This window comes from Populus euphratica, unplaced genomic scaffold, assembly GCF_000495115.2.
Source record: "Populus euphratica unplaced genomic scaffold, PopEup_1.0 scaffold423.1, whole genome shotgun sequence".
Classification (NCBI taxonomy): Eukaryota; Viridiplantae; Streptophyta; class Magnoliopsida; order Malpighiales; family Salicaceae; genus Populus; species Populus euphratica.
Genome location: NW_011500314.1, coordinates 109110 through 130213, shown reverse-complemented (window position 1 = coordinate 130213; position 21104 = coordinate 109110). Strand labels below are relative to the sequence as shown.

Here is a 21104-nt window from a genome sequence, read left to right as displayed (position 1 = left end):
TACTTCGACACTCCTGTACTTGGGAGAAGACATCAATCTTTTAATCTTGTCAATTTGCATATTGATCAATACTCTAAAACGTATGGGGAAAGCACTATAGCTTTCCCCATATTTCTTTTTTTTGCTTTTGTTTCTTTTTTTTAACATGTTTTTTTACCCAAAATTTACTTTTCTTTTTTTTCCTTTTTTTAATTTTTTTATTTTTTAAAAAAAAATTATCTTTGCTAATTTTTTAAAATATTGAAATGGTTGAAATTTTAGCTATTTAGTTTTTTTCTTTAAAACATTGTTGATTGCTATAATATTTTCCTACATAGTTTTTATTTTTATTTTTATTTTCACAATGATCTTTATCGATTTTTTTTTTCATAATGAGCTGGTTGAGAATTTAGCTTTATAGTTTTTTTCAAAAAAAATATTATGGATTACTACAGTGTTTTCCCTACATCGTTTTTGTTTGCTGCAATATTTTCCCATATATTTTTTTAATTATCTTTGTCAAATTTATTTTTTTAATATTGAGCTAGTTGAGAATTTAGCTTTATAACTCCCCACATATTTTTTTCTATTTTTTTATGTTTTTCAAAATTGTCTTTTTTATATATTTTCTTTTTTTTTCAGAATTATTTTTGTTGATTTTATTTTTTTACTATTGAGCTAATTGATAATTTAGTGTTTTAGTTTTTTCTTTAAAATATCGTGGATTGCTATAGTATTTTCTCATATAATTTTTTTAAATGATTTTTTTTAATTACCTTTTTGAATTTTATTTTGTTATATTAAGTTAATTGAAAATTTAGCTTTGTAGTTCTTTAAAACATCGTAGATTGCTACAGTATTTTCTCACATAATTTTTGTCTTCCTATAGTGTTCCCCACATGTTTTTTATCGATTTTTTTCTAAAATTATCTTTATTAAATTTATTTTTTTCATACTGAGCTGGTTGAAAATATCAATTTGTAGTTTTTTTCTTTAAAACACCATTAATTGCTATAATATTTCCCCACATATTTTTTTTGTTATGATTTTTTAAAAATTATCTTTATCAATTTTATTATTTTTAATATGGAGCTAGTTGAAAATTATAATTGTATATTTTCTCAAAAAATACTATAGATTGCTATCATATTTTCCTAAATTATTTTAATATTGAGTTGGATGAGAATGTAGCTTTAACTTTCTCCCACATGTTTTTTTTCTTTTTTTTTATTATGTTTTTTTCTTTTTTCCCAAAAATTATCTTTTTCTTTTTTTTCATTTGTTTTGTGTTTTTTTAGAATTGTTTTTGTTGATTTTATTTTTTTAATATTAAAATGATTGATAATTTAGCATTGTAAAGTTTTTCTTTAAAATACTGTGGATTGCTATAGTGCTTCCCTACATGATGTTTTTCTAAAATTATCTTTATCAATTTTATTTTTTTCATATTAAGTTGATTGAGAATTTAGTTTCGTAGTTTTTTCTTTAAAACACTGTGGATTGCTACAATATTCTCCCTTATTTTTTTTGTTATGATTTTTTTTAAAATTATCTTTATCAATTTTATTATTTTTAATATTAATTTGATTAATAATTACAACTTTAAATTTTCTTATGAAACATTATAAATTGCTACTGTGTTTCTCTGCTTGGTTTTTTCTTTTGTTTATTTAATTTTATTTTTTTTTAATTATTTTTGTCGATTTTATTTTTTTTAATATTAAACTAATAAAATATTTAACTTTATAATTTTTTCTTTAAAAATATTATGAATTACAATTGTTTTTCTCCATATAAATTTTTTTATGATTGTTTATACAAATCCATAATAATACACAAATATGCTACAAGCTCTCACAGTATCACGCGACTACGACATCTAATACTATTTCAAAACACAAGGAATATGTTTATTTTAGGCAAGTTGAGAAATTATAATCAATTTTAAAGTAGTATATAATCAATCAAGAATTTATACCATTTTTTTCTTTTTGGAGCCATTCATTGAAAGCGATCAATGCCGAAGATCAAAGAGAGAACATATTTGTACTTTATTATTATTATTATTATTATTATTATTATTATTATTATTTTCGGAAAGAGACAGCACCGTCCCCATCTGCAAAACACCATCCTCTTTTTAGTTTGTTTTTGTTATTCATTTTATGAGTTATGCATGGAGATGCCTTTGGTATATATATACTACGGCCACCCCATGAAAACAGGTCATGCTCCATGGATAACTCAGGATTTCTTTCTTCATATTTAAGTTATTCTTAGTTCAGTTCAGCAAATTCTTCCAAACATAATACAAGAAGGGATATCGAAAGACATAATGCTAGAATAATTTCTTGCTCATCCAAAGCATTTTAAACAATTGTTCTTCCCTATCAAGCCATCCCCTACCAAAATGAAAGAGAAGCTTGCTTAGTTATGCTAATAAAGCCAGGAAGAAATTTTGCATAATTTGGCTACCAAATTCTTTGTAATAATTAGCATAAAGTTTCTCGCAGCTCTGCAAATTGTGTTCTCTCCTTTTTGGTAAAAGTTATGCTCCTCCGGAGATTCTTACCAAGATTAACAGCGGATGATGCTAGTGATCAAAGCAGACTGTTCGCTTACAATCCAGCTGAGCGATTGGCATACTCCTGAACCAATGCCCCAAACAGCGATGGCCTCTCAAGCAACCGTGATGGTTTATCAAATTCTTTTGCCCGCCCTGTTACAAACAAGAAACAAAGCCGGTCAGAATATCCAGCCTATTGTCCTGAATGCAGGCATGTTTTCGGAGAATCAGAACTCTCAGTTTGCGTGTACAAGAATTGTTATTATAAATGAACTATGCCTTCTGTGTAATATAAACTGACCAATCCACTGTTGTGCGAGATTTCAAAGACTCTTTCCTGAAGGTGAGTATAATATGAAGACAATGATAGTAGAAAGAAGAGCATACCTGCATCAACAACTAAAACCCTGTCACAGTCCATGACTGTAGGTATTCTGTGAGCAATGCTGATAATCGTACAGTCAGCAAATTCCTCTCTGATAATCTTTTGAATCGCAGCATCAGTTTGTGAATCAACTGAAGCAGTTGCTTCATCCATGAACAACAGGCGACTGTGCTTTAGCATAACTCTCCCCAAACAAAGAAGCTGCCTTTGCCCCACACTCCAGTTGTCTCCGTTGTCAATCACTATGGAGTCAAAAGGTTCCATAAATTTTTGTTCTGGTAATATGTTCAACTAGAGAAGCTTGGAAAAGTGAAAACTGTGAAACACATGAGAGTCCAATTTTACCAGGAGAATCGAGTTTTTCAGGTTTTGCAGCCACAGCATCTTTCAGTTGACAGCGTTCAAGACTCTACAAAAACATCAAACTTTTCAGCTTGCAAACTCTGAAAAAAAAAATAACACTGATAATTAAATGGAATGAATCAAGAAATGGGAACCGCGTGATTACCCTCCATATATCCTCATCTGTATGCTGTCCAACAGGATCCACGTTGCTTCTCACTGTTCCTTCAAAGAGTACAGGTTCTTGAGGAATTATACCAAAACGAGACCTGAGATCATGGAGTCCTAACATACAGATGTCAATGCCATCAATAATTATTTTTCCTCCTGTTGGTTCCACCAGTCTGAAGAAGACTTGGATCATAGTTGATTTTCCACTCCCTGTACGTCCAACAACACCAATCTTCTCTCCCCCTTGAATGCTGAGAGTAATGCCCTTGAGAACCAGAGGAGTGTTTGGACGATATCTTACCTGTTCACGAAAAAGTAGAACAGATAAAACGTGTATATATGAGCAAAGATTCCAAGTTCACATATACAACTAAGTGCTATCGATATGCGCATATTGTGCTTTGCTCTGTCCTCATACCAGGCAATTTCATTTGCTTTTCACTTCCACAGCCTAAAAGAGCTATTAGGATAGGGTGTGAATTGCACCTCTAGAAAAAATGAAAACATAAACTGATTTCTTTATCAATAAAGATCTATTGTAACACATTTTACCTGCAAGTCCTTTAGATCAACATTGCCATGGGCAGGCCAGTTTGGAGGAAGAACCCTATCCTTTATCTTCCACGCTGCCTCTGATGCAATATTTGTGAATTGTTTGATCCTCTCAACTGAGACCATTCTATTTTCCACAAAGCAACTAAAATATATGCTCCAGAACAGCACAGAATTGAGGGATAGGCCGTAGGAGAGAGATAAACCAACATTCTCTGCATCATGCAGAATTTGGTTAGTTTTCTGGAATACACACATTTAAAATTCTGATGGCTTTAAGAAATTTGAGTATCTGCAGTTCGATACTCCAGAGATGATATCACAAGAAACTGATGCTTTAATCCATGATTTTAATGTAAAAAAATTTAAGCCTCGTCATATGTAAACAGGAACACAAATAACATGATAACATACGAGTTAAATAGAACCAAAGAAACATAATATGCAGATGCCTTTGCATCGAAGGAAGAATGAGACTCTTTGCCAGGAACACTTTGAATCACTTGGTCCAGAAATCTTGTATATAGATGAACATAAATTATATCATTTCTTTTATTAATCAAATCCATGAGAGATGTTGCCTCGTGACAGTAACATGTAAACTTGCAATTACCTGGCTTAACAATACTGCTTGGTAATAGAATCAAGAACATTGCAGAAGTGCACAGAATGAAACTCCCAATCATTTCCAAACGCAAACCCAACCACTCATTCGATCCGTTGTTGTGAAAGTCCATGCGCAAATTGGCATTCACTCTGTTAACATTTTCCTGACAGAAACTACCCTGTTTTCTGAAAGACCGGATTGTCATAACTCCAGAAATACTCTCTGAAAAGTGATGGATAACAGGAGCTTTAGTAATTGAGTCGAGTCGAGTTAATTCTCGAGATGTTGCAAGAAAATACCCCTGCAACCAAGAAAGATAAATCTTCAGTATATAAATTCCATACCAATTTTGACATAAAAATCTACTCCCAAATCCAAGAGGCAAGATAGTGATAAACGCGTATTACAATGAAGATTTACAAATTAGGATGAAAATCACAACAGAAAGCTTTGAAGCTGATAGAGATACATTAAAAAAGCAACACATACATATCTGTTGTGTGATTTCATTTGTGAGTGTGTGAGGTTGCAAACTGAAAAGGCTACCAGCAAGATAAATATGTGAGCTCTTACCCGAAACCAGAAGTTCAGCCAACCAAGAGGAATTACTAGGAACACGGTTGGCCACGTATATTGACATATAATTATGATGATGCCGAGAACAGAGATGTACATTGCAATTGTAAGGGCTAACATAAATGGAAGGAAGATATCTACATTTGTTTGATCCGCTGAGGCCTGAAAGAGAAAAATATGAGGAAAATAAAAAGTTTGCAACAATTTCAGCATCTTCAGCCAATAGACCCGCTATAGATATAAGAAGGAATACATTCATAGTTGAAAGCACACACTGGGAAAAATTATCATGATCAGGTCTTGCATCCTTACTCGACTTAATATTCTTCCAGAAGGTGTGGTGTCAAAAAATGACATGGGTGCGTGCAAGATACTATGAAGGATACCACCAAACAACTTTTGGGCAGTTTTAAGCCCCATAAGCGTGACAAAAAGGGACCTCATTGCTAAGAACACCACTGATACAGCTGCAATGATTCCGTAGACAGATATAAATAGTGAAGGCTTGAACATTTCAGCACGCTCTTCTGCAGTTTCATATGCCAACCAATAATCCCCAGCCATTTGAGATGCTTGCCATACTAGGGACAATAGCATTGCCGCTACTATACCCCACCATCCAAAAGCCTCTGTGCAGTATTGTTTATACACGTGCAGGCCTATATTACCAGTTGCTCTTTCCTCTTCTTCGATGAGCTTCGAAGTTCCCTTATCTGACTTTGGTTGATCTAGAAGCTTGTTTTCACCATTGGCTTCCCCAAGTTTGGAAGGACCACGAGGGGACTTTGGTGGTCTGGGAGAGTTTTCACTAGAAATTTCAGAGCTGGCCTCTACAAGTTCCATTGAAGTATCATGGGCAGCCACTAATGCTCCAAAATCCAATCCAGACACTAAGAGATCGTTGTACTTTCCTGATTGTACTATCTGTCCATCTCGCATAACCTGGTATTGAGAGATGCCATTTTCTAAAGAAATTATCGATCATAAACTCTTATCTTGGTGGGTGAGAATGATACAAAGTGATTTTTCTGCTTACCGAGATAAGATCCACATTGTGCAAGAAGTCAACTTGGTGGGTCACGAGTAAGATGGTCTTTCCCTTCAGTGCTCCTCTAACACATTCCTGCAGAAGGCATTGATATAACTCAGAACCGCTATCCATTTCTCAGAATGCATCACGTAAAAATACTGATTCACTAACTAGAAAACGTAACTTTTACCAAGAAAAATTTGCTTGCCTTTTTTACAGGAGATTATAGGGATGACATCAATTATCTAAATTCTCTAACATAAGTGATTTTTCGTGTTTTCTACTCGCGGACTCTGAATTTCCTTAACAGATTAAAGCACCTATGATCAAAATGGCATGAAGAGTAAATCATTCCATTTCCACTACATGTTTAAGCTTTAAAGCAACTAACTTTAGTGTCACCTTAAATATATCAGTCCCAGTATGCGCATCAACAGCACTAAAAACATCATCAAGAAGATATATATCACAGTCCTGATAAACAGCCCTTGCAAGTTGTATCCGCTGCTTCTGTCCACCACTGAGGTTGATGCCACGCTCTCCAATCTCAGTCTGATCCCCAAACTCCATCATTTCCAAGTCCTTCTCCAAGCAACAAACCCTGATAACTTCCTTGTATTTCTCCCTATTCATTGGCAAACCAAATAATATGTTCTCCTCAATGGTGCTGTTTTGAATCCATGATGTTTGAGCAACATAGGCAGTTGTTCCACAAACCCTGACCTGTTGAAGGAAAAGTAAAATATCTCAGTAAAATATTTCAAGTTTATCATTTGCAATTTAGCAACCAAATGAGGAAAGTCGTGTTAAATGGATTGCATGAGCAGCAAAAGTAACAACTAAGCATTGTAAACCAAGGAGGGAAATCTAGTCCAACAAAAGGTGATCAAAAAACAAAAATATTTGAAAGAGAACACAGGGAAGAGATAATAAGAATGATGACCAAGATAGCCTTCAATTAATATGGTATAACATGGTCCCAAATTGAGCTGGATTGAAAAAGAGAAGTCTCATTGATGACTTTGAGCAGCCAAATTCTGAGCTTCAATAAAAATGAGTTCAGTGTCATACATGAATGCGTTCCAGCTGTACGAGATTGACAAGGACCAAACAAACCAGAAACATACTGGATATTGAGAAGTCTCAGAGTTGATGGAAAAAACTCTAGCTAACAGAGAGAGAGAGAGAGAGAGATGCATGAGGCTGATTCAGAAAACCTAAATACAAGAAAAAAGTAATGTATAAACCCCAGAGGTTATGTTCCATAATCCGTACCTTTCCTGATATTTTGTGCATCTCACCGAGAATTGAGGCGAGGAGAGAAGATTTCCCAGATCCCACAGTCCCAACAATAGCAGTGAGCTCGCCTTTCTTGATCTCCAAATTTATGTTTTTCAAAACATAATCTTCAGCTTCATCGTCCCAGCTAAATACCCCCTCCTTAATCTGCACAGCAATTCTATCATCACAACCATCCACTCTTTCAACTGACTCTTCCACCAATTCCTTGCTTATCATGTAACGATCCAATCTCGAAAGAGATACCATCGCTTGTGAAAGTGATATCATAGATTGAGGGAATGTCCTGATAGGCTCCTGCAAGATTTTAAAGACAGATGTCGTTGTGAACACTGTCCCTGCATCAAGTGGGACTCCCAGTAGCAGTGCAGTACCAAATGTAAGAGTTGACACTAGCAATGGTGCGCTCCACATCACAATTATGTTACCGGAGATTGAGTACAAAAACTTGGAAATCCATCCAAATTCTGAATCACGAAAATCTTGGATTCTCTTGTTGAAGTGGTCTTCCCATGCTTGGAATTTGATCACACGCATGTAATTCAGCATCTCATTTGTTGCCTTCATCCTTGAATCACGATTTACCATCACATTTCTCTGGAACCTATTATTCCTTTGGGTTCCAAAAATAGCGAACATAATAACGCTAAGAATTCCTAGAAAAGCCGTGATTGTTGAGGCACCAAGAACATTATATAGGAGCACCAAGCCAACACCAAGCTGCAATGGCATTAACCATATGGAGTGCAACTGTAACATCATATCAGAGAGTTGCTGGGCATCAACAGCCATGTAATTCACAATCTGTCCAACTCCATGAGCTTGACGAGCAGAACAAGATAACCTGAGCCCTTTCTTGTATAAAGAAGTGATGAGAGAACATCTAATGAGCATCCCAAGTTTCTGAGAATTGAAGTTAAATTGGTGGACAGTCAGAACCTCAACAAATTTTGCGACAAGAAGAGTCAATACAAGGTAATATCCTTCAAAGGGAGAGGTTCTTTTCCCAGCTGTGTAATCGACGAAACTTTGGATGAGCATTGGCCCAACATACATGACACAGAGCCGCAGGATTGCAAGGAACGCAGTGAAGGCAATTTCCTTCCAAAAGCACCTCAACAATGTGGTTCGAACAGGATTTTTTGACTTTTCATGTGGTTTAGGCCACTTGGATTCATAGAGCTGCGACATTTTTTCGGCTCTATGCTCCAGTGAAAGGGTTGGCACATCATCTATCTTTAGTGGAGATTTGTATCCCTTACGCAGAAGGGGATTCATCCAAAGCCAAAGGGACTTGGATATTATTGAGGCGGTAGCAAAACCAGTCACATTGGATTTTCCCAGAAGAGGTTCATGTAATTTGGTGTCATCATGCATAACTGCTTCGGATTCCCTGATTACAGTAATCCCAGTCGATCCTCTAATGGCTACAGCAAAAAGAACAATTGAAAACGTGAAGGCTACTACAGAAAATATGTCATCAAATATCAAGTTGTGATCCAGAGCTACCAAACGAATGATCCCTGATAGCATAAACAAACCAGTGATGATGAAATTTGCAACCCAATAAATTCGAAGAGATAGTGGATGAGTGGTAGCTTGAAATCTCTTCTCATGAATGATCAAGATTGCAATCACTACATGAGTTATTGCTTGAACTAACCAAAAGACGCCATCAAGCACCTTCCAATATGGCAACCGACTGCTTTGACTGAATGCTAGAACGGAGACAACAATGTAGCATAAAGCTAACAAGACCGATACAATCAAAGAGAGTTTGAACCAAATAGAAGTCGTGATCTGAAGAACTCTGTTGTTTCTGTTTCCGATAAGGGGCTTGTTGATGTCAGAGATGGAGCGTCCACTGGATGTGAATCTAGAGTACAGCTTCTGAGCCGCAAATCCGAGGAGGGCAAGCAGGAACAACAGGTCAACTGAAGATAAAAGAGCTCTTTGAGGACATGGGGAGAAGAAAATGAATCTCAGCCATTGAAATATCATTGGAATAGATGTGTCCCCTGAAGGTAGAACTACAGCGCTTGAGCATGAAAGAGAGGTGATCCATGTTGAAGAACTCATGCTTCCCAGCCCCTCAAGTGAGAGGAAAAATAAAATCAAAGCAAAATCACTTGACGCCGATCAATCTCCTCCCTCCTGCTCCCTGTATAATTTACAGAGCACTACACTGGTAAGTAAGGTCCACGGAGAAATGACCCTCAAAAGGAGAAGAAATTATGACCGCCATAACAGGGCCACAAACAGAAAGATAAAGAAAGAAAAAAATGGCAACAATCATTCCAAGAAGCAAATGATTACAGTTTAAAAAATGATATAAAAAAGCAGAAGGCAGAATCTGAAAACCGATTTGGCCACGTACAGAAAAGAAAAGAAAAGAAAATAACATACTTCACTTGATTGGGGATTAAAATCAGCCACCTTTAGAACTCAGCTTTCCCAGAAAAGAGATGCACGGAAAGGTGATTCTATACTACTACTGTTCACATAGCATACTTAAACAGAAAAAACATTTTTTATTTATATAATTTTAACAAGCTTTCGGGAGCTAGCATAAGGGGGGCTCTGTGGCTTTGAATTTGTCAGCTGGGATCTCGGAAAATCAGATATTCAAAATGCGCATTTTGTTGAAAAGAAAGAGATACGCATACTCAAAAGAAGATAAACAAATACTAAAGCGAAGATAAACAAATTAATTTAAGGAGTAGGTATCAGACCGCCTATGGATTGCTTACATTATTAATAAAGAAAACAAGAACCAAGACGCACGAAAGAATACTCCATATAATTAAGTGCTCGCCGAGCAAAAAGCAGAGTTCCAAATCTTTATAAGGACTTGGACCTCGTGCTCCGCTTAGGCACAACAAGTCGTCCCGTGACAATGAAGCCAACCATCCAAGAAAGACAAAGCTATGCTAGACCATACAAATTAAAGGATCATGATGAGCTAGTCTTTCTAGAAGATTTAAAAGGCATTAAATGCTCACTCTAACAAGTATGGCACAGAATTAAACCACGCAGACTCACTTAAGAACGGCAACCAGAAATGCAGAGCTCGGCTTTGTAGTTGGGTACGTAATTGCTGTTTTTTTTAATATTATTTATTTAAAAATATATTAAAATAATATATTTTTTAGTTTTAAAAATTTATTTTGAATATTAACGCATTAAAATAATTTAAAAATATGAAAAGAATATTAATTTAAAACTAAAAAAAATAAAAAAATAAAAAAATTTAAAAAAATTTAAAAATATAAAAACAGTGTAACGTCAAGTTAGATAGATAAACCAACACTAGAGAGAGAGGGATAGCGAGCAGACCAACTCATGGGTCTTTGTGCATGGTTGAAAATTTCGAGGCAGGACAGAACCGTTGTTGTGTCAATTGGACAGCCGGAAACTGTTTCTGTAACTGCATAAGATACTTACGTGGTGAAATACTAGTCGGACGCTGAATCACCACAGAACACACCTAACGACACTTCTCCTTAGGATGCCAGGGTGTCTTGTATTACGTCGGTGTCAAAATAATTTTTATATGGAAAAATATTAAAATGATATCTTTTTTAAAAAATTTAAATTTATTCTTAATGTTATCAGACACCTCAATGTTTCTGCTATGGCAGGGTGATGATCCCGCTTGTTTATCTTAACAATCAATGCATCCCTAGCCGATTTTCACCTAGGAAAAAAAAAATATATATGCGTACGCCAATTTTTCACAACTCCATTAATTAACGATATGTTTAAAAATATCTCTAAACCCTAAACCCTAATTATTTTTAAAATATTTAAAAATTATTTTTATTTTATTATTTAAAAATTATTTTTAATATTATTATATCAAAATAATCTAAAAACATTAAAATATATATATAATTTAAAATAAAAAATAAAAAAACTAAATTTAAAAAAAAATTCAAAATGCAATGTCAAACACAAATTAAATATAAAGATAGATGAAGGCAGTCTTAAAATTACCATAGATTGATCATAGTTAACTAACTCAAAATTGTGTAAGAGTGTATTTGGTATTGTAGTAGTTTTTATAGATGAAAAAAATTATTTTATAAAAAATATTTTTAGTTGAGATTGGTTTGATATTTATATATATTTGGTTAAAACTGTGGTTGAAATTAAGGTTGAATAAAAAATAGTTTAATGTGTTTGGTTAAAAATACTTTTTAAATTGAGGTTATAAAATAATTTTAAAAAATATATATTAATATTTATGATTTTTAATTTAAATATTATATATTTAATTTGAAATAAATAATATTTTATATAAAATAATTTTTATTATTCCTTTAAATTATCTACAATTCCATCACATATGAAATACATTTATCAAGTGCTACAGTTTTTTTAGTTTCTTAAACACGCAACAATATCAAGTAAAAAATAATTATGAATAAAATTAGGATTGCAATCAAATTCTACAAATGCTATAATAGCAATCTTCATCTAATTTATAGAATGTCATTGAATAATATTAAATACTAATTTTTTAAATAAAATATAATTAAAAAAAATTAATTTAATTTTTTTATTTTACTAGGTCAGATCTAATTTAACATATTTAATTTTAGACCAAACTTGATCTAACTCAAACAATAAAAATATTCTTCATCACATGAACATGAAAAATGAAGAGTGATTTTACTCTTTACAGCAAAAAGCAGTACTGTACTACTTTCAACACTCCTGTATTTTCAATTCAAAAAAAAATGGAGTCCATGAATAGTGAATAGAGTTTTTTTCTTTATTAAATATTTGTTTTTCTTGATTTATTTTAAAAAGAAACAACTATAGAAACAAATAGATTCTTAGTTATTTTTATTCATCTAGGACATTGAATACAAACCAACCACGTGAATACTAAATATTTCATTGGTATTTAAAACATACATACAAACCACGTGTATAATTCCTCATTGTAACATCCTGTCGAGTTGAAGTTTTATCATAAAGTTTATGAACCCTATTTATTATGAGAGTAATTAAGAATATATTAAAATAATTTAATACATAAAAAACATTAAATTACTACTTTTCAAGAAAAAAATATTTTTTTTTAAAAAAGGCCATCAAGCAGGTCTGTGGGCGGCTTTAGGGGTGCCGAAAACTGGTGCTCTAAATATTATTTTGGGAAATAACTACGAATTAACAGTACTTGATAAATCAGAAAGGCTGAGCCTCGGATACACAAGATTAATCTAAAGGTCGGGATTTTTTGGACAATTTAATTCAATAAAAAATCCTTAAATTGAAAATTAAATTAAAAAAAAAATAAAAGAAGTAAGCTGAGATAATCAAGTCCAGTCAAACCAGTTCTAAAAAATAGCTATCGATCAACAAACAAGCGCGAGTCCAATTGAGGACAGCATGAATCGCTGAACAAATTTGCAATCCTTTTTTCTATAAATAAACAAAGAAAACTATATTACTTATGAATCTCTGAGTCGGTAAAGCAAACGGGTCAAGATCTAGGTATTAGTTACGTGGTTTTATTTTGACTCTTTCTTCTCACTGATATTTAGTGATGCCTATGAATTGCAGCCTTTAAATTTTGTTTTGGAAGTGGAAATATCTAGTTCGTAAGCACCTGATATATTTTGTGTATAAAAAAAAATATAACAAAGTACAGAAATATTTTGAAAATAAAATATTGTATATATATTTTTTTAGGGCATGCTATAGTTGCAAATATCCAGACAGTATATTTTAAGTGCCGTTTGAAAATGTGATAATTATGACAATTTAAAATATTTTTTGTTTAAAAATATATTAAAATACATATTTTTATTTTAAAAAAATTATTTTTAAAATTATCACATTAAAATAATATAAAAATATAAAAAAATATTTTAAACAATAAAATTCAATTTTTTTTAAAACACGCAAACCACATTCCTAAATAGGGCAATAGAATTTTTTAATAATTGTTTTAGTTTTTATTTTTATTTTTATTTTTACTAGAGATGTGTATTTTTAATGATTAGTGCTCTTATTTAGAATGTTAGGGTACAACCAAAAATAAAAACAAAAAAGAAATAAGTCCCTCTTCCATTTGATATGCTAAGCTAGGATAGAATTAAAATATCATGACCGGAAGATCACAAGCTGTAATTAAGTTGCTTAAAGAATAATTATTGTCAGGCGGGGGAAAAATGACGACAGTAAGGTTATTATAAGCACAAATATCCCATTAAATTGAGAATTAAACAGGAGCATTACCGGATAAAAATCAGTAGATTATGGCGCCACAAGCTTCTACTGCATTCAGACAAGTAAATCACTGTCGCTTGGACACCCACTATTGATCAGTTTAAAGTTAGGTTCTTAATTTAATTTTGTTTCTACTGGAATGATCAAATCAATTTAAAAAATAGAATAAAATAAAATAATTGTTATTTCATTTTAAATTTTAATTTGTTTTAAATATTTTAGCTAAATTACGACTCTAATATTCCGGTTTCATTTCACATGTTTCGTTTCATTCTTGAAAAGCCATTAAATCAAATTAAATTTTATTAATTAAACTATTTATATATAAAAAGGTTATTTTTATTATTATTTTTAATAATAATGATATTAAAAATATTATTAAAAATTATTATTACTATTTTCATTAACAATGATATTATTTTTAAAAAATTCAATTTATCATTAATATGTATATATGGGGGTTTATATTCATGATATTTTTTTTATATTTATACTTTATAGAAAATTGAGCAAAATAAAAGAAGTTTTAGATTCCATTAGCCTCCATAACATTCACCCAACTTTATATTTAAAATATTTATGTTAAAATATTTTACTTTTATAATATTTTGATATTTTATTTAAATTAAATTATTTTAAGATAAAGATTTATTTAATTTTTACTATTTATAAATATTTAAAATTTTAAAATTATATTTATTTAATATTATATTTATTGAATATATATAATACAATCCAAAACAACAAGTCAAAATATTTTAAAATTAAAATATTTTATTTTAATTAAAAGAAATACCAGTCAAGACAAAATTGACAACCAACGTGTGACCGGTTGCGAGAAATTGCTGTCACATAATTCTCCATCAACAGCAGCAAAATAATGCACCCAGATAGTTCGTCATGGATGGCATCATGCTGCTGCAAGATTGACCACAGAGGTGGCTAGGTTTCATAGAAGAGTCTAAATTCTGTGCCCATAAGACAACAAAAGAATGAAGCCTTGATTGTTTTGTTGTTTTGGATTGATGACGGGCTGAGTTGAGTGATGAGCAAGAGCACAAAAGCTGAGGTAGAAGACGGCATTTATTAATTATCAGGAGCCAGACAATGAACTACAATCACAGGATTAAAGTATGAATAGTGAACTCATGACACAGATACCTGTCTTAATTCATGGACTCCGCAGAGATGCTCCCGATAACGTGAGACCCATCAAACAATTTCGACCTCAGAATGTAACAATAGAAATGCTTGCGGATAGTCTTTTATATATGATGATATGATATTTTCTTCCTAATTAAACCATCAATTAAAAAAAAAACTAAAATGAGCTATTGATTTTGACAATCCACTATGAATTGTAACAGTGCTGCGTGGTATTTTTTTAATTGTTTTAGTTAATTAACTCTTTTTTTTTTTAATTTGAAATTTTTACATTAAATTGTTTGAGATTATGCTTGATTTGTTTTGATTAGCTTCTAAAAGGATTCTATGATATCAAAAGAAAATTTCAACACTCAATTAATCATCAATTCAGTAAAATAAAATAAAATTTTATTAATTCAAAACAATTAAAATTTTAGAGATTGAATTTGAAATTAAAAAAAAAAACATTTAACCATTTTCTTACTAAATCAGATGCTCAAATAAAATGAGAAGGAAAACATGATTCGCATGTATAACAAACACACTAACATAAAAGAAAAGTTATAACGTTGTAGAGATATATGCATCTTTCTTCAAGTTTCGAAGACAGTCTTTGATGGTTTTATTGCAATCATTTTAGTATAAGTTTTCTTATGAGGCAATGCATGATTATAGTGAAGCTCTAATGTGATGCCAACAACCCGTTCTTTTCTCTTTTTTTTCATTTTATTTTCTCTCTCCTTTCTTTAGTTTCCACACTTGATCCTCTCCAAAATAACAAAGTGGGCTATAATTTCTTTTAATGTTAAATTTGATTTTTATTATTTTAATTAATATTTTTAATAAAATTTTTAGTTTGGCTTTGTAAAATTAACTTTTGATAAATTATAAAATGATGTTTGAAATCATAAACAAGTGGTTCAATGAAAAAAATATTATAACAAATAATAAAAATACAATATATAAAAAAAGACAATCTATTATCAATTGCAATAGTTACATGTAATGTTACTTATTTTTTTAATCTTATTAATTCAAAATTTTTAAAGTTGCAAGGACTAAATTTAAAATTGAACAAATATTCAGTCTCTTTTATTTTTCATTATGCATAGAGCATTTTTTTTTTGTAGTCCCTAATATTTTAAATCCATGTTCCTCGAGGTTCTTATGTTTGGGTTCAAAATTTTATTTTATTTATATTTTAGCCATCAATTTTGAGACATGAGTGAGAAAGTTGTAGGGAGATAATGGCGAGGAGAGGAAATGGGTCGATTGTCCACAATTTAACTACATAAAAAGTTATTTTTCATGTTAATGAGTTTCATTTAAAAAGAAAAGTTTCATTACATTATTTTTAATCCTAACATTTCATCTTGATAAAAAAAGAAGAAGGTTGATTTGGTCTTTATAATATTATTTTAAATTAGATTGATTTTTTATTTTTAGAAAGAATAAAAACTGATTTAAAATTATTAAAGAGTTTATTTATATCTTTATGATGTTTTCAAGTAAGAAAATAGTTTAAAAAACACTTTTTTCATTCAAATAAGTTAGAATTTAACTTTATGGCCACCTTAAATTGTTGGTTAGAAGATGGTGAATCATTTTCTACTTTTTACAACGGGTTTTCTCTTTTGTTTTTATTTTTAAGTAGACTAGCAACATGCTTGCAAACCAACATGCTTAGCCCCATCCTTTTTTCTTTTTCTTTTTTTTTTCTTTTTTATTTTTTTTAACAATTTTGATGTAATTTTTTTTTAAAAAATAGTTTCCAATATGTTAGGTATATATTTTTTTATTCTTGGAATAATTCAAAAATATATTTTAAAAAATATTTCATTAAATTTCATTTAGTATTTGCTTTGTTATCAAGTAAAATTATAGAAATATTTCAAAATATTAACAAGTTTTTTTATATGGGCCATCATGATCAGTTATTTTTTTAGAATTACCACTAACATCTTGTAGTTTGTTTTAGACTACACTTGACTATCAAATTTCAAAAAATTATAGTTTGCATCATGAATTTTATATGTGTGCTAAAACTTTCCTCTACAAGAAAAAATAACAATAATTATTTGTTTATTTATATGTTTGCTATTAATTTTTATTTAATAACAAAACGGTTCTTATATTAAATATTATAATTTTTTCATAAAAAAACTAAAACTCTAACCACCACCAGTGGTATAGCTAAAAAATTTTAAATGAGAGGGGAAATTATAAATACTTAATATTATATATTATATAAACATGTGTTTTATATAGAGAAATCAATTTGAAATTCATATACTAACTCATATCAAATAAAATTAATTTAAGAATATTTTTAAAATGAAAAAACTAATATTATAATTATTATTTTTAATTTTTTATATTTTAAAATTACTTAATAATGACTTCATTATTAATTTCAATAAAGATATTCTTTCTCAATATATATAATGAATCTTTTATTCATTTATTTCTAAATCTTATAGGGACTAGTGAAATTATTAGCAACAATTCTTTATTAATTTGTTGTTTTACACAAGTAAGTTAAGTATAAATATTAATATATTTTTTATTGTATCCCTTATATTTTTTTAGTTGTTTAATACTTCATTTTTAATCACTAGTACGTTAATCACCATTATTTTTCATATAAAATTCATAATCAAATACATATTAATTCATCAAAACTCATTTCAATTCATATTCATATGTATATAATATGATACATAAACATATTAATTTAACATATCCATAAATTATCATATTATTAAGAAACAAAACTAAAATTAAATAATGAAAATAAATAAATAAAACTCACCTAAAATATTAAGTATAAAGTATAAAAGGTTACTTAATCAATTAATAGTTTAAAATTAAAAACAAATTATAGAAAAAATATATAGAAAAAATAATTCAAAAAAACTTATTAAATTATTATATTAAAATCTTAATATAAAAAAATTAAAAAAAAAAAGATTAAGGGGGCAATTGCCCCCTTAATCCCCATTGTGGCTCTGCTATTGACTACCATCCTCTTCCTTTTTTCATATTTTTGATCATCCAAACACAACCTGGATAATTATATAAAAAAACATTCATTCAATAATTATTCTAATATGTTTGCCTACTAGATAAAATTATATCATCTGATTCACATAATTTACCATACTTAGAAGACTAGATAGGTTATAAAATGTAAAATGAGGTATGAGATTAAGTTTTAACGTCAATAGCCAATAATGAGCTTCTATCTTTATTGTCTTCAAGTAAATTTCATCATGTTTCCCTGGCAACTAAAATAATGTTTCTAGATTTCAAATATTGACACCAACTCAATTATCACAAATTTAAAATTATTTAGGATCAATATTAAATAGAATCAGGCTACAGACATTGTAGGCAAAGCAAGACTTGATGCAAGATGAAAGAAATATTAGAACAAACAATGAAAATATAACATATGAAAAAGGCACAATCCGATATGGATTACATTAGTTATCAATAATATTATTTAGTTTAGAAAAATAACATTCAATCTTATTTATTTAAATTATTTAAAGCTTCAAGTATTGAATTTGAAATTAAAACAAATATTCAGTCTATATATTTTTTCACGTGAATAGAACATGTTTCATGTAGTCTCAAAATTTTTAAATTCATGTTTCTTGACATTTTTATGTTTGGGTTTGAAACTTTATTTATTCACATCGCTAATTTTAAGATATTAACGAGAAAGTTGTAAGGAGACGGGGAAGGATAGAAAATGAGTTGATTGTCTGCAATTTGATGGCGTAAAAAATTGTTTTTCATGCTGATAGGTTTTATTTAGAAAGAAATCCCATTACATTGTTTTTAATCCTAACCCTTCATCTCGACCAAAAAAAGAAAAAAGGTTAATCCGGTCTCTAATGTTTGTTGAATTAGGTTGGTTTTGTATTTTTAGGGAGATTAAATATTGGTTTGATGTTATTAATGATATTCTTTAGATTTTTATGATGCTTTTTAGAAGTTTTCAAGCAAGAACATAGTTAAAAAGCAATCTTTCATGTCAAATGGATTAGATAGTCACTATCTAGGAAACTTGAGTGGCTAGCGATCTTACTACAAGATTGTGCATCATCTTCCACTTTGTACTAGGTGTTTTCTCATTTGTGGTTTTTTTTTAAACAATTGACTAACGACGTGCTTGCAAACCCCTGGATTATTACTTCTTATGCTTTTCCCAGTTTTCTATTCATGGAATAATTAAAAAATGAATCTATAAAAGAACCCTCTCATCCTCACCCCCATGAACCACAGCAGGTTTTTTTTTTTTTTTTTTGGAGTAATATGTATTAATTTTATAATTCAGTTATATTCCGTGAACACCAAGTTCAGCCTGCCATCCTTGTTTTCCTTGTGCTGATTTAAGTTCCCTTCTCATGTCGTTGTTCTAATTTTATCACCACACGCATAAATTAGTAAAAGCAAGATAACGTCGTGGCTGGCATCATGCCGCAGCAAAATTGACATCGCAGACAGATACATCGGAGGATCTAACCATTATACTTTTCCATAAAATAACAAAAGCAAGGCACCTTGTTTTGAATTTGTCTTGTTATCCTGAGTGATGAGCAAGCACAAAAATTACACGTCTGCTTTTCTTCCCGGAATCTTTTTTTTTTTTGGTTATAAAAAGAGGCAAAAAACAATTTATATTCATTCATTACTTTGAGTGGTCTGATCTCGAACAACTTGTTTGGGAATATCATCCAAATGACGAGGAGTGATGGTGGATTTAAAGTTCAATTTTGTTCATGCAGTCTCCCTGCCCTTAACTGGTGCCTGATTGAGGCCATACGGCTACTAGGAACCTGGAAAAAGTCAGAACACAGCCCTGCACGGCTCTACCTCACCAAGAACACCATCTGGGTAATAATAAAAATTAAAAAAAAAAGAAGGTGCTGAACAGTCAAATCTGCTATACCATGTGCGTTGTTCGAAAAAAGCGACCATATTTTAACTGGGTTTATGATTGAGATTCATGACACAACCCTTGGACGCAGAAACCCATTGCCCGGTGCATGGATCCATAACCAGATCATGTCATAATTCAATTATTTATTTATGACCGACGGTCTATCTGTTCTATGATTATTATTATTATTATTATTTCCACAGAAAGGACGGAGTGCTGGCCTCATGGAGATCCCAAAGGGAAGTGGTTGGTGGACCGAGCAATCTGGCAAAGATTAGTAAAAGGTTCCTCGTGCCCAAAAACATGGCAGGACGACAGCATCATTCCATAGATTATTACTGGTACTCTCATTTTTCCACCTCTCTTTAATTATTTAATTGTCGTGACCTTTCGTCCTTGTGGGCCACTCGCTACCAGGCGCCCTTTCCTCCCTTTCACCTCGCAAAAATGATCCATGAACTAATTGTTGTCCTTCTGTATACGATCACGGTCGAACCATTCACCTCATACAGTGAGATCCATCCATGATCTAATCCTCTGGTTCTTCGAAGACTTTTCCTTCTCCGATACGATTTTGAAAATTCAACGGGTCCAGGGAAATTGTTTCCTATTTTATTGGTGGGGTTATGTTTTGATTAAATCATGATTCAAATAATTTTTTTTATTTAATATAAAAAAATTATTTTAATGAATATATCTGATAATAAAGTTAATAATTTTATAGAAAAAAAAAAGAAGTATACTAAGAACATTAAATTTTAAAAATAATGTTGCTTTGTGTTGAATCCATGCCTTTTCAATACAAAAAACTTCAATATTTTAACTGGCAGTTTAAGAAATATTTTGTAACCTGAATCTTGTTTTTTTTATTGAGTTAAAGGGTTAGAGGGTTTTTACTTTCCCTTTCTTTTCTCTCTTATGGCCTTGACATTTACATTGATCAAGTAAAAATAAAAAGTTTCCTCCCATTTTATTTTTATTTCAAATTATAGTTCTCATTCTTTTAATTTATATTTGATTGTTTTATATTATTTTTTTATTGATTTTTTTGTTTAATTTTATCATTTGAAATTTATTTTAATTTGATTTTTATATCATACTTGATCATGATTCTTTTAATTATTATTTTTTCAATTTCATTCGTTAAAATTTAATTTAATTTAATTTTTATATCATATTTGATCATTCTTTTAATTGATTTTTTATATAGAATTTTCTTAATTAACTTTCATTTTCAATTTCACCCCACACCATATT

At 30.6% G+C, this 21104-nt stretch overlaps 1 protein-coding gene across 7 annotated transcripts; it reads right to left on the bottom strand.

The window, feature by feature from the left end:
- Positions 1 to 2215: 2215 nt before the first annotated feature.
- LOC105113544 (ABC transporter C family member 14-like) lies at positions 2216 to 10568 on the bottom strand. Of its 7 annotated transcripts, none has more exons than XM_011009752.1 (12): positions 10550 to 10568; positions 7484 to 9668; positions 6611 to 6931; positions 6215 to 6301; positions 5491 to 6120; positions 5176 to 5340; positions 4609 to 4903; positions 3996 to 4210; positions 3439 to 3744; positions 3276 to 3339; positions 2933 to 3172; positions 2216 to 2698 (listed from the first exon to the last, which is right to left on the bottom strand). In XM_011009752.1, the coding sequence occupies exons 2-12, from the start codon at positions 9584 to 9586 to the stop codon at positions 2598 to 2600; spliced, it is 4527 nt and encodes a 1508-aa protein (XP_011008054.1). In that variant the 5' UTR covers positions 9587 to 9668; positions 10550 to 10568; the 3' UTR covers positions 2216 to 2597. The 7 variants fall into 7 exon arrangements, with proteins under 7 accessions (XP_011008054.1, XP_011008056.1, XP_011008052.1 ...); XM_011009754.1 differs by lacking the exon at positions 10550 to 10568 and adding an exon at positions 10365 to 10383; XM_011009750.1 differs by lacking the exon at positions 10550 to 10568 and adding an exon at positions 10258 to 10345.
- Between the last annotated feature and the right edge of the window lie 10536 nt (positions 10569 to 21104).

Coding starts and splice junctions, on each gene's coding strand:
- LOC105113544 (XM_011009752.1), bottom strand. CDS start 9,586: ATGAGTTCTTCAACATGGATCACCTCTCTTTCATGCTCAAGCGCTGTA. Junction 6,302..6,610: donor CTGGGACTGATATATTTAAG/GTGACACTAAAG, acceptor TGCCTTCTGCAG/GAATGTGTTAGAGGAGCACT. Junction 4,904..5,175: donor GGCTGAACTTCTGGTTTCGG/GTAAGAGCTCAC, acceptor TCTTGGTTGCAG/GGGTATTTTCTTGCAACATC.